General features: G+C 47.0%; 1 protein-coding gene across 1 annotated transcript in view; it reads right to left on the bottom strand.

The window, feature by feature from the left end:
* Positions 1-13,899, bottom strand: part of LOC139281233 (cytochrome P450 3A30-like) — a 56,233-nt gene extending 42,334 nt beyond the window's left edge. Inside the window, exons 1-2 of the mRNA XM_070901289.1 lie at positions 13,683-13,899; positions 4,183-4,276 (exon numbers count right to left, since the gene is read on the bottom strand). Of these exons, the coding sequence (XP_070757390.1) occupies positions 4,183-4,276; positions 13,683-13,771 (183 nt within the window). The 5' untranslated portion in view covers positions 13,772-13,899. The remainder of the gene's footprint in view (positions 1-4,182; positions 4,277-13,682) is intronic.
* Positions 13,900-14,709: the final 810 nt, after the last annotated feature.

Here is a 14,709-nt window from a genome sequence, read left to right on the forward strand (position 1 = left end):
GATGAACAGGAGGCCAACGTTGGAGGAACGCAGAGGTCTTGGAGGGTTATAGGAGGTTACAAAGATAGGGAAAGGTGAGGTCACAGAGGAATAGGAACATGCCCTGGTTAGTTTACAGTTCAAATTTCTGCTAAAATGTATTTGAGGGTTGTAGGAGAGTACAAAGATTGGGGCCATGGAGAGATTTGAAGACTAGGATGTGAATTTTAAAAAGTGAGGGGTTCAAGGACTGGGAACCAATGTAGTTGGTGAGCACAGGGATGATGGTTGAACAGGACTTGGTTAAGGTTAGGACAAAGGTAGCAGAGTTTAGGATGAACTTCAATTTATGGAAGGCTGGCCAGGAGAGCATTGGAATAGTCAAGTCCGGAGGTCCCAAAAGGCATGGATAAGGATTTCAGCAGATGGGATGAGGCATGGGTGGACACGAGCTATACCTTCTGCTCCTGCCCTTCATTCTGGTCTTACTGGATGAGTCACCAGCTGTGGCTAACAGGGCACTGGGTAACAGGATCTCACCTGGCTGCTAGAAGCACCTTAGGGCCATTTCTCTCCCTATTCCCTCCTACAGAGAAGGCATCCAACCTGCAGGGGCAGCCAAGATAGGGAACTCGCCCAAAATAACAAAAAAAATACAAATATAAAAGTTTTTCAACGCTCAGCGACCACAGTGGTTAAATCAGTTGAGATCTCTGATGCCACCAAAACCACAGAACACCAAACACATCTACCACAAGCACACCCACCCATTTGCCCCTTAAAGTTTTCAAATCAGCGTTTACCAAGACACACATCGTTCAATTATACGAATCCCTGTGGAATCCAAACCTCTCAAGCTGACAGCCTTGGCAGGAAATGTTGACTCAGTCGCTGCCCAGAGGTTCCAAGCAAGGGACGACTAAATATTTCAAGCTAGCATTAACCACAGACTTCCCCATCTGAGCGTTCTGCAGACGTTGCGGTTACATCAAGAAGCGCCACTTCACTCTTCCCGTTTTACTTTTAATAATAAACGTCACAGGGTAGAGTTTCAACTTTGGGCACGATCAGAAAATGCGCTGGTTAGTTTACAGTTCAGGTTTCCGCTAATATTCATTTGCATAATCACAAACATAAAATCTTCCAGTAAAATAATTGTTTTTTTTCTTTCCATTAAAAAAAGTATTCCTTGATGTAGTTAAGAGTGGTAACCTGGTGCAGTTTTATTAATACAGCTGAAAATGGGGTTATTGGCAAAAATAAACATTTTTTAAAATAAGGCCAACCAGTCTGTGAGTAACACGGTTTAGAAATCACTGAAAATAAATTAAAAACGATAGTGTACCATTCACTGGTGTATACTAGTCAGTTTCTTAGTAGATTAAATATTTTTTGACATAATAACCTTTAAAACATGACAACCAGTGCCCGTGTGCCTAAGAAAATGAGCGCAATTGGAAGAGCCTTCTGACCCAGCGCAATCTGCCGAATCTCGCAATGTTCACCTGGGGGCGTGGCCAGCTTTGTGGGCGGGGCCAGATCCAGCGAATGGGATCTTGAACCAGCGGAAAACAAGAACGCAAGTGGTTCTGGGCACAACTCACGTTTAAAAATTCCACGATCTTTTGCGCTGGTTTAACAGATTCCGCCGATATTACTGGCGTAATCTCCACCTCCGCCGGTGCAGATTTATAGGCCGTGCCAAAATTTACATTCGCAGTTTCATAATCGGTTAGACTAAAGCATTGCAGCAACACACCATCTCAAGAAGGGGCAACATTTAGAGCCATGGGGGCTGAAATTGCCCTCAGCGGGAAATTGGGGACGTTAATTCGAATTATCAGGAAATTTACTGTCCGGCGGGAGTCAGAGGGAAGAGCCGGGAAATTCAGCTCTTTAACTCCGACCCCGCCTCTCAGCGCTTTGGGCCGCTGTTTGAGGCGGTGTCGGGGCGGGATCGTGTATGGAGCAGTGCCGTGTCCATCACCGCCGCACTGACCATGCGATGATATCAGCGTGATGCGTCGCAATGTCTCTCCCCTTTCACCTTAAAGGGGAAGGACGCTGCGAGCCAACATGAATCCCACTAGGCCACTAGGGAGGGGTTCAGCCGGGCCAACGGCCTGGCACTCAACAGGGGACGCCGACTGCTTCTTGGCAGCCCGGCCGAACCAGCGGCCTCCGTTGTCAGGCTAACTCGGGAGTCGGCCGACAATTAAAACAAAATGGTGGCCGTGGCAGTGCGCCCTCCCCTTTAAGGGCAGCCGCACTGCCCAGCCATTGGCAGCTTCTCGCCAGGCGAAGCTGTCGGGGGGCACCGTTCGGCAGCTGCTGCGCCCCCGCGGGGCAATTTCACTCGCGGGGCAGAGAACGGGTCGGGCCGCCTGGTGGGTCGGAAACACGGGGTGCGACAGAAACCCGTTCTCACCGCCCCCGGCCCGGGAGCAATTCTGGATCAGTCGGCCCCGCTGGCTGCCCCGGGCTGAATGGCCTTACCGCCCTGTTAGAGGCGGTAACGGGGCCTTAAAGGGGGCAATTTCCCACCCCCCACCCCGCCCCGATCACCTAATGCTTCCCGCCCCGATCACCTCAGTGTCGTAAATCTGGTCCAATCACTAGGATAGCTGTTGACTGCAGAGGAAGGAAAACTCCAAAAAGCCTCCCTCATGCACCCTGCTCGCAACCAGTTCGAGAAATCATCAGAAACCTGCAAGTAGGTCACCTGCTGATCCACTTGGGTTCGGAAAGGGCTCCGTTGGCTCAGTGGAGAACAAAGGAAGTTAAAATGTATTCATGTCACCATTTGAAAAAACAACTAATTATTAAAAAAAACTAGCTGAACAGTTATAGGACAACCAGAGAACATTTTGTTCGACCCTATACTCACAGAACCAATCAACATCACAGTCAGTCCCTCGGAATCGAGGAATACTTGCTTTCACTCTTAAAATGAGTCCTTCGATGACTGAACAGTCCAAGAGGAGAACCACAGACTCTGTCACAGGTGGGACAGACAGTGGTTGGAGGAAAGGGTGGGTGGTACTGGTTTTCCATGCGGTCTTTTCGCTGCCTGCGCTTGATTTCTGCATGCTCTCGGCGATGAGACTCGAGGTGCTCAGCGCCCTCCCGGATGCACTTCCTCCACTTAGGGTGGTCTTTGGCCAGGGACGCCAGTGGGGATGTTGCACTTTTTCAGGGAGGCTTTGAGGCTGTCTCTGTAACGTTTCCTCTGCCCACCTTTGGCTCGTTTGCCGTGAAGGATTTCCAAGTAGAGCGCTTACTTTGGGAGTCTCGTGTCTGGCATGCGGACGATGTGGCCTGCCCAGCGGAGCTGGTCAAGAATGAAGCCCGTCGAGCCCGTGCCGGCTCTCTGCAAGAGCACTTCAGCTAGTCCCCTGCCCTTTCCCCGTAGCCCTGCTAATTTCTTTCCTTCAGGTACTTATCCAATTCCCTTTTGAAAGCCACGATTGAGTCTGCCTCCACCACCTTCTCAGGCAGTGCATTCCACATTCTAACCACTCACTGTGTAAAAACGTTTTTCCTCATGTCGCCTTTGGTTCTTTGTCAACACCTTAAATCTGTGTAATCTGGTTCTCGACCCTTCCGCCAATGGGAACAGTATCTCTCGATCTTCTCTGTCCAGACCCCTCATGATTTTAAACACCTCTTTCAAATCTCCCCTCAACCTTCACTGCTCTAAGGAGAACAACCCCAGCTTCTCTTGTCTGTCCACGTAACTGAAGTCCCTCACAAATTAATGACAATCAAAAGATTTGCTTTTTGAAGCATTCAAAAAATCAATGCATTCCTTAGCCAAGATGTTAAATGAATGATTTTGTACTAGTTCTGTCACTCCAGTGGCACTGCCAATCACAGAGGGCATGGGTTCAAATACTGGGCTCTCCGGACACTGGGAGAGATTGTCCTTCTGCAGAGTTTCTGCAGCTTTTGGCTGGCTCACTCACTGAAGCGCTTACACTGCAGCACGGAGAGAGACAGTCAGCATCAGCCCTGCCTCTGCTGCGAGTCTCCTCTCACCCACAGACAGAACACTATTCGCAGGAGCTTCGGAGAAGTCTCACTCAGTTCTCGGTTAAAGGAGGGAACAGCGTGATGGCAGAACAGTTCAATAGCAGGCGAAGCATTAACAGGAGTTATTGATATGGCCAACAAAGAGAGAGAGAAAGAGAAACATAAACATACCTTTCTGTACCACAGAAACGTTCCAATGAACGGCAGTGGCCTTGGCCCTGGAACTCCAAGCCGTTTAAAAAACCCATATGGTAAAACGCTGTACCTGAAAATTGAATTTAAGTGGTTACAATCTTTATAAACAATAAAACCCTGTCTTGGTTACTTTGAGCCATTTCAATTTACCATACAGAAATTCTTCATTCAAACACCAGCTCTCATCTAACAAATATCTACACTTAAAAATATATATATAAATAATAAAACAGGGTTTAGGATAGGATTGTGCATTGCTTTAGTCCCTGCAGTAGCAGAAACCCAGCAACATTCAGGTCTAGAATAGAATCAAATAATCGCCCATGGATACTGTAAATTTGGTGGCAACAGCATTACAATAAACTCAAAGCCCTTTGTGCACAGACAGCGAGCATTACTGAAGCTGCTGGTTCCTGGCCTCTGCAAGGGCAGCATTACTTACAAACTGTATTGTGCCTGTCTGAAACCCAATCCAACTCTGGGAGGTATATCCAGGTACTGGCTTTCTCTCACCCCAGAAATACAAAATGCTGGTCATTAAAACTAGGGCAGTTAATCGTCCATTCAACCAATCACAAGCTCGATTCATGAGCGAATGATATTAGGTTAGACAGCACACTAATGAAGATGCAAGTCAGTACAGTATAGCTAACACTCCTGTCATCTGCTGAAATATTTAAAAAGGTGCTAGTCAAAGAGACCGATACAGAAGCCCCTCGACATTAAAGAGATCAACAAGCTGCAGATCCACACGGATATTCCGTGATGTTCACAAGACCAAGTGCCTGGGTGTGTAGCTGCTTCCGACCAAGACACTAACCCACTCAGCTCTCCAAGGGCTGAATGTTTCTCCTTCCCCCTCTCTTTCTGCTTAAAGGCACAGACACCTTGGTGAGCTATAGCTCCATGAATATCATTCAGTTACTGGTACCACATCCAAGTGACCAGCATCCACTTGTGGGCCTAAACGGTGGACAATGGCAGATTATTCCATTGTGGGTCCCCCACCCCCCTGCCCTGCCCCCACCATGACAGAGTCTGATCTTGTCCACAGCAAAGGTTGCCGGGGAGTGATTAGGAGCAGAAACCCTGCCCAGTTTCCCCTGGCCCAGAGGCACTGAGTTCAATGGTAGCACTTTCAATCCTAGCTGTAGCTCAGCAAAGACCAAGGATCTGTGCAGCTCAGCCACCCGCTGAGTGAATTCACTGAGCAATCAGGAAAGCCCAGGAGTGCATTTATACACTATGCCTGAATTTGCTCAAAACTTGCACCATAGTAATGGTGTATCCATAGCGTACACCTTTATTACGGTAAGGAAATTGCAGAAAGCTATGGCACGAGTGACTTATGCCATTACTTATGCCAAGCCATAATTTGATGGGGCTTTTTACGTTGCTCTAGAGACTCTAAAGTTGAACAGGTAATTATCATAACTCCGCCCGCCCCTTAAAATCAACACCGATTGCAAATTTGCTGCATTTAAGCCAAAGTCCACACCACTGCCACTCAAGACTGAAAAATAATGGCGTAGGAGAACTGGCAGCAGTGTGATTTATGTGTTTATTTAAGACGGTTGTTTATTATCCATATTTAGTGCACGCAAGATCAATACGAAGATTATCCCCAATCACATTCTCACTGCTACAAGATGCTTCTGAGAGACTCCATGAGGTGCGAAATAAACACAAGTCTTTGTTTGTGATCATCATTTTTTTTTAATTCTTTCATGGGATGTGGGCATCACTGACAAGGCCAGAATTATTGCCCAGCCCCAATTACCCTCAAAATGTTGGTGAAGAGCCGCCTTCTAAAACCGCTGCTGTCCGTGTGGTGAAGGTGCTCCCAATGTGGCGTTGGGGAGTGAGTTCCAGGATTTTGACCCAGCGATGATGAAGGAACAGCCGATATATTTCCCAGTCAGGATGTTGTGGGACTTGGAAGGGAACTTGTCGGTGGTGGTGTTCCCATACTGCCCTTGCCCGTTTAAGTGGTAGAGGTCGCGGGTTTGCGAGTGCCTTGGTGAGTTTGCTGTGATGAACTTGCAGATGGTACACACTACCACCACGGTGTGCCAGTGGTGGAGGCAGTGCTTAAAGTGGTGGAAGCAAGTCTTCCTCAAATCCAAGGGCGTGCCTATGATGAAGATGATGATGATGATGAGTAATTAAGACAGCAGTTAGTCGTGATTTCAGGACAATGCCATTTGAGTCCACATCGTCTGCATGTTAATTGTCTGTATGTATTATGCAAGCAAACAAGAGTTCAAAGGCTTTTTAGGTATAAGAGATGGAACTGGTTTTTGTTAGACACACACATTGGACACTAGACACTGGACATTCGGATGATGTGTACCTCACAAGCAGCCACTGGAAATCAGAATAAGCAGAAAGTTGGCTTGTGAAGTGTTTGTGTCTCAGTAGCATTCATACTGAGTTTGTTTAGTGTGAATGTTTAAACAAAAAAGCTGATCCTGCCATTACTACAACAGTGGATAGTCAAGGGGCTATAGCGGGGGAGGAACGCAACACAATCACAATCACTAAGGACGTGGTACTCAGTAAGATAATGGGACGAAAGGCGGATAAATCCCCTGGACCTGATGGCTGTATCCTAGGGTCTTAAGTGAAGTATCGGAAGGGATCGTGGATGCATTGGTTGTAATTTACCAAAATTCCCTGGATTCTGGGGAGGTCCCAGCAGATGGGGAAACTGCAAATGTAATGCCCCTATATAAAAAAGGAGGCAGTCAAAAAGCAGGAAACAAAAGACCAGTTAGCTAACATCTGTGGTTGAAAATGTTGGTTGAAATTATTAAAGAAGCAGTAGCAGGACATTTGGAAAAGCAAAATTCGGTCAGGCAGAGTCAGCATGGAATTATGAAGGGGAAGTCATGTTTGACAAATTTGCTGGAGTTCTTTGAGGATGTAACAAACAGGGTGGGTAAAGGGGAACCAGTGGATGTGGTGTATTTGGACTTCCAGAAGGTATTTGACAAGGTGCCAGATAAAAGGACACTGCACAAGATAAAAGTTCATGGGGTTGGGGGTAATATATTAGCATGGATAGAGAATTGGCTAACTAACAGAAAACTGAGAGTCGGGATAAATGGTTCATTTTCTGGTTGGCAACCAGTAACTAGTGGGATGCCGTAGGGATTAGTGCTGGGACCCCAACTATTTACAATCTATATTAACGACTTGGAAGAAGGGACTGAGTGCAACGTATCCAGGTTTGCTGACGATACAAAGATGGTAGGAAAAGCAATGTGTGAGGGGGACACAAAAAATTTGAAAAAGGACATAGACAGGCTAAGTGAGTGGGCAAAAATTTGACAGATGGAGTATAATATTGGAAAGTGTAAGGTCATGCACTTTGGCAGAAAAAAAATCAAAGAGCAAGTTATTATTTAAATGGCGAAAGATTGCAAAGTCCTGCAGTACAGCCGGACCTGGTGGGTACATGTGCATGAAATGCAAAAGGATATCATGCAGGTACAGCAAGTGGTCAGGAAGGCCAATGGAATCTTGGCCTTTATTGCAAAGGGGATGGAGTATAAAAGCAGGGAAGTCTTGCTACAGGTATACAAGGCATTGGTGAGGCCACACCTGGAATACGGCACACAATTTTGGTTTCCTTGTTGACGAAAGGATATACTTGCTTTGGAAGCAGTTCAGAGAAGGTTCACTAGGTTGATTCCGGAGATGAGGGGGTTGACTTATGAGGAAAGGTTGAGGAGGTTGGGCCTCTACTCATTGGAATTTAGAAGAATGAGAGGTGATCTTATCAAAACCTATAAGATTATGAGGGGGCTGGACAAGGTGGATGCAGAGAGGATGTTTACACTGATGGGGGTGACTAGAATTAGAGGGCACGATCTTAGAAGAAGGGGCCGCCCATTTAAAACTGAAATGAGGTGAAATTTCTTCTCTGAGGGTTGTAAATCTATGGAATTCACTGCCTCAGAGAGCTGTGGAAGCTGGGACGCTGAATAAATTTAAGACAGAAATAGACAAAAAATAAATAAAAATAAAACAGGAAGGTGGCTCAACCATGGCTAACAAGGGAAATTAAGGATAGTGGTAAAGCCAAGGAAGAGGCTTATAAATTGGCTAAAAAAAGCAACAAACCTGAGGAATGGGAGAAATTTAGAATTCAACAGAGGAGAATTAAGGGGTTAATTAAGAGGGGGAAAATAGAGTACGAGAGGAAGCTAGCAGGGAACATAAAAACTGACTGCAAAAGCTTCTATAAATATGTGAAGAGAAAATGATTAGTGAAGACAAACGTAGGTCCCTTGCTGTCGGACTCTGGTGAATTTATAATGGGGAACAAAGAAATGGCAGACCAATTGAATACCAATACTTCAGTTCTGTCTTCACGAAGGAAGACACAAATAACCATCCGAATGTACTGGGGGACAGTGGGTCTAGTGAGAAGGAGGAACTAAAGGATATCCTTATTAGGCAGAAAATTGTGTTAGGGAAATTGATGGGATTGAAGACCGATAAATCCCTGGGGCCTGATAGTCTGCATCCCAGTGGAAGTGGCCCTAGAAATAGTGCATGCATTAGTGATCATTTTCCAACAGTCTATCGACTCTGGATCAGTTCCTATGGGCTGGAGAGTAGCTAATGTAACACCACTTTTTAAAAAAGGAGGGAGAGAAAACAGGTAATTATAGACCAGTTAGCCTGACATCAGTAGTGGGGAAAATGTTGGAATCAATCATTAAGGATGAAATAGCAGCGCATTTGGAAAGCAGTGACAGGATCGGACCAAGTCAGCATGGATTTATGAAAGGGAAATCATGCTTGACAAATCTTCTGGAATATTTTGAGGATGTAACTAAGAGAATGGACAAGGGAGAACCAGTGGATGTGGTGTATTTGTACTTTCAAAAGGCTTTTGACTAGGTCCCGCACAAGAGATTGGTGTGCAAAATCAAAGCGCATGGTATTGGGGGTAATGTACTGACGTGGATAGAGAACTGGTTGGCAGACAGGAAGCAGAGAGTCGGGATAAACGGGTCCTTTTCAGATGGCAGGCAGTGACTAGTGGAGTGCCGCAGGGCTCAGTGCTGGGGCCCCAGCTATTTACAATATACATTAATGATTTTAGATGAAGCAATTGAGTGTAATATCTCCAAGTTTGCGGATGACACTGAACTAGGTGGCAGTGTGAGCTGTGAGGAGGATGCTAAGAGGCTGCAGGGTGACTTGGATGGGTTAGGTGAGTGGGCAAATGCATGGCAGATGCAGTATAATGTCGATAAATGTGAGGTTATCCTTTTTGGGGGCAAAAACACGAAGGCAGAATATTATCTGAATGGCGGCAGATTAGGAAAAGGGGAGGTGCAACGAGACCTGGGTGTCATGGTTCATCAGTCACTGAAAGTTGGTATGCAGGTACAGCAGGCGGTAAAGAAGGCAAATGGTATGTTGGACTTCATAGCTCGGGGATTGGAGTATAGGAGCAGGGAGGTCTTACTGCAGTTGTACAGGGTCTTAGTGACGCCTCACCTGGAATATTGTGTTCAGTTTTGGTCTCCTAATCTGAGGAAGGACATTCTTGCTATTGAGGGAGTGCAGCGAAGGTTCACCAGACTGATTCCAGGGATGGCTGGACTGTCATATGAGGAGAGACTGGATCAACTGGGCCTTTATTCACTGGAGTTTAGAAGGATGAGAGGGGATCTCATAGAAACGTATAAGATTCTGACAGGACTGGACAGGTTAGATGCGGGAAGAATGTTCCCGATGTTGGGGAAGTCCAGAACCAGGGGACATAGCCTTAGGATAAGGAGTAGGCCATTTAGGACTGAGATGAGGGGCCTACTCCTGTTCCTATTTCTTATCTTCTTATGTTCTTGTGCGCGTGTGTGTAATTCACGCTTAAAGCAATAAAGCGAAAAGAGCAAGAAAGCTGTCCAACACTAGGTATGACACCAAACAGTGGAGATTTTTCCCCCTGATTCCCATTGACTTCAATTTTGCTCGGGCTCCTTGATGCCACACTTGGTCAAATGCGGCCTTGATGTCAAGGGCAGTCACTCTCACCTCACCTCGGGAATTCAGCTCTTTTGTCCATGTTTGGACCAAGGCTGTAATGAGGCCTGGAGCCGAGTGGTACTTGGAGAACCCAAACTGAGCATCGGTGAGCAGGTTATTGGTGAGTAAGAGCCGCTTGATAGCACTGCCGACAACACCTTCCATCACTTTGTTGGGGTGATAATTGGCTGGATTGGATTTATCCTGCTTTTTGTGGACAGGACGTACCTGGGCAATTTTCTCATTCTCGGGTACATGCCAGTGTTGTAGCTGTACTGGAAAACATTGGTTGGAGGCACAGCTAGTTCTGGATCACAGGTCTTCAGCACGACAGCCGGGCTGTTGTCGGGGCCCATAGCCTTTGATGTATCCAGTGTGTACAGCCATTTATTGATATCACGTGGAGTGAATTGAATTGGCTGAAGATTGGCCTCCGTGATGGTGAGGACCTCAGAAGGAAGCCAAGATGGATCATCCACTCGGCACTTCTGGCTGAAGATGGTTGCCAACGCTTCAGCCTTGTCTTTTGCACTCGTGTGCTGGGCTCCACCATCATGGAGGATGGGGATGTTCAGGGAGCCTCCTCCCCCCATTAGTTGTTTAATTGTCCACCACTATTCACTACTGGATATGGTAGGACTGCAGATCTGATCCGCTGGCTGTAGGATCGCATAGCACTGTCCAGAGCATGTTTCTTCCGATGTTTAGCAGCATATAGTCCTGCGTTGCAGTTTCATCAGGTTGGCACCTCATTTTTAGGTATGCCTGGTGCTGCTCCTGGCATGCAATTCTACACTTCTCATTAAACCAGGATTGGTCCCCTGGTTTGGCGGTAAGATAGAGTGAGAGATAGGTGGGTCATGAGGTTACAGATTGTGGTGGAATACAATTCTGCTGCTGCTGATGACCCACAGCACCACATGGATGCCCAGAGCTGAGTTGCTAGATGTGTTCTGAATCTATCCCATTTAGCACGGTGGTAGTGCCACACAACACGATGGAGGGTGTCCTGGTGTGAAGACAGCACTTTGTCTCCACAAGGACTGTGCAGTGGTCACTCCTACGAATACTATCATGGACAGATGCAGGATGTAGATTGGTGAGGACAAGGTCAAGTAGGTTTTTCCCCTTGTGTTGGTTCTCTCACCATCTACCGCAGGCCCAGTCTGGCAGTTATTTCCTTTCGGACTCGGCCAGCTCACTCAGTAGTGGTGCTACTGAGCCCCTCATGGTGATGGACATTGAAGTTCCCCACCCAGAGTACATTCTGTTGCTACCCTCAATGCTTTTTCCAAGTGGTGTTGGACATGGAGGAGTACTGATTCATCTGCTGAGGGATGGCGGTACGTGGTCAGTAGGAGGTTTCCATGCCCATGTTGTTCCAGATGCTGTGAGACTTCATGGGGTCCAGAGTCAATGTTGAAGACTCCCAATGCCACTCCCTCCCAACTGCACATCACTGTGCCACCACCTCTGATGAGTGTGTCTTGCCTGTAGGACAGGACATACAGGATGGTGATGGAGAAAACTGGGACGTTGGCTAAAAGGTATGATTCTGTAAATATGACTATGTCAGGCTGTTGCTCGACTAGTCTGTGGGACAGTTCTCCCGATTTTACCACAAGTCCCCAGAGGAAGACATTGCAGGGTCGACTGGGCTGGGCGAACCTTTGTCGTGTCCAAATCCAGTGGTCCATCTGGTTTTATTCTTATTGGTTTTTGTAGCAGTTTGATACAACTTGTTCAGCCATGTCAGAGGGCAGTTAAGAGTCAACCACTTTGCTGTGGGTCTGAAGTCACATAGAGACCAGACCAGGTAAGATTTTTTAAAATATTTGTTCATGGGATATGGGCATTGCTGGCAAGCCCAGGATTTATTGCCCATCCCTAATTACCCTTGAGAAGGTGGTGGTGAGCAGCCTTTTTGAACCACTGAAGGTGCTCCCACAGTGCTGTTAGGGAGGGAGTTCCAGGATTTTGACCCAGCGACAATGAAGGAATGGCGATAGATTTCCAAGTCAGGATGGTGTGTGACTTGGAGGGGAACATGGAGGCAGTTGTGTTCCCATGCGCCTGCTGCCTTGGTCCTTCTAGGTGCTCGAGGTCGCGGGTTGGGGAGGTGCTGTCATAGAAGCCAAATTGCTGCAGTGCATCTTGTAGCTGGTACACATGAAGGTGGTGGATGAGGTGGTGATCAAGCGGGCTGCATTGTCCTGGATGGTGTCGAGCTTCTGGAGTGTTGTTGGAGCTGCCCATCCAGGCAAGTGAAGAGTATTCCATCACACCCTCGACGTGCCTTGTAGATGGTGGGAAGGAATTGATGAATCAGGAGGCGAGACACTCGCCACAGAATACCCAGCCTCTGACCTGCTCTTGTAGCCACAGTATTTATGTGGCTGGTCCAGTTGAGTTTATGGTCAATGGTGACCCCCCCCCCCCCCAGGAGTTTGATGGTGGGGGATTCGGTGATGGTAATGCTGTTGAATGTCAAGGGGCGATAAATAAATAAATCTCTCTTGTTGGAGATAGTCATTGCCTGGCAGATGTTACTTGCCACTTATCAGCCCAAGCCTGGATGTTGTCCAGGTCTTGCTGCATGTGGGCACGGACTGCTTCATTATCTGAGGAGTTGCGAATGGAACTCCCCTAAAGGGGCAGTAATGATTCAGAAAGATAGTGTCAATTTTCATTCCAGATTTATTTAATTGAAATTCCACAGCTGCCATAGCGGGGTGACTAGCCCAGTAATATAACCACGATGTTACTGTCCCCTACTGACCAACCCACATGAACTTTAATAAACTGGAGAGGAGAATAACTTCTTTTGTTTATACAGAAGTGTGAAATATAACCTTTATATAGAGTAGACTTGGGATTTCCAGAGAGCCCAGCTTTGTGTAAAGAGCCATAAAACAGAAGGGTTTACTGTCACCCTGTCCCAGGGTAGAAACTTGAAAAATATGAAAAATGCTTCAAGTTCCGACCTGGATGAAAATTCCATGGCGATCAATTCCCCCACACCCACTCTCCCCCCTCCCCACAATAAAAAGCCATAGATCAGTTTCCATCCCACCCCCACTCCGGGGTAATCTGCCCGCACTCCGAGCCCCAGGCAGCCCCAAAGGGTGGACGTGCTGTGAACCCGCGGGCAGTGAGGAGGAGGAGGGGGAAATGGCCCGGAATCGGCACCGATTCTCCAGCACCGCCCGCCGCTCCCCACCCAGGTCCCAGCAGCGGTCTGCGGGGATTGCAATGGTGATGGGGGCAACGTAGACTGAGGACACACAGAGTCCAAAACACACACACACACCCCAGTGGCAAATGCTGCAAACTCGCCCTGGGCAAACAGCGAACAGACAAACTTTGTGGGCATTTTCTCACATGCTTTAGAGCGGGGACACCCGGTAACTTACCAATCGGACACTTACCAAGCCAGCAGGACCAGGAAAGTGAGGAGAAGGATCCAGGTGTGGGCGGACAGAGCGCCCCGGATCGCCCCCAGAATCTCAAGAGCCATCGGAGGTTTGGGTGCTCAGCGGCTGGGAGCCTGGGCTGGACTGGGGCTGGTTAAAGGGAGCGTCGGTCACAAGGGAGGGACTGCTTGCTTCGTTACATAACCTCATGAAAGGCAATAAGTCCCGGGGTCTTTGGGATTTGCAATAATGCCAGGTGTTGAATCACTGCCTGTGGACAAAGTGCCAAAACTAGTGGGAGGACAGAAAATTGGGAAGATTTTAAAAGCCAGCAAAGAATGACTAAAAAAATGATTAAGAAAGGTCAGATAGACTATGAAAGTAAACTAGCACAAAATATAAAAACAGATAGCAAACGTTTCTGTAGGTATATAAAAAGGAAAAGAGTGGCTAAAGTAAATGTTGATCCCTTAGAGGACAAGACCGGGGAATTAGTAATGAGGAACATGGAGATGGCAGAAACTCTGAACAAATATTTTGTATCAGTCTTTACAGTAGAGGACACAAACAATATCCCAACAGTGGATAGTCAAGGGCTATGGGAGGGAGGAACTTAATACAATCACAATCACTAAGGAGGTGGTACTCAGTAAGATAATGGGACTAAAGGCAGATAAATCCCTGGACCTGATGGCTTGCATCCTAGGGTCTTAAGAGATGTAGCGGCAGGGATTGTGGATGCATTGCTTGTAATTTACCAAAATTCCCTGGATTCTGGGGAGGTCCCAGCAGATTGGAAACTGCAAATGTAATGCCCCTATTTAAAAAAGGAGGCAGACAAAAAGCTGGAAACTATAGACCAGTTAGCCTAAGATCTGTGGTTGGGAAAATGTTGGAGTCCATTATTAAAGAAGCAGTAGCGGGACATTTGGAAAAGCAAAATTCGGTCAGGCAGAGTCAGCATGGATTTAGAAGGGGAAGACATGTTTGACAAACTTGCTGGAATTCTTTGATGATGTAATGGACAGGGTGGATAAAGGGG

The sequence above is a fragment of the Pristiophorus japonicus genome, chromosome 15 (genome assembly GCF_044704955.1).
Source record: "Pristiophorus japonicus isolate sPriJap1 chromosome 15, sPriJap1.hap1, whole genome shotgun sequence".
NCBI lineage: Eukaryota > Metazoa > Chordata > Chondrichthyes > Pristiophoridae > Pristiophorus > Pristiophorus japonicus.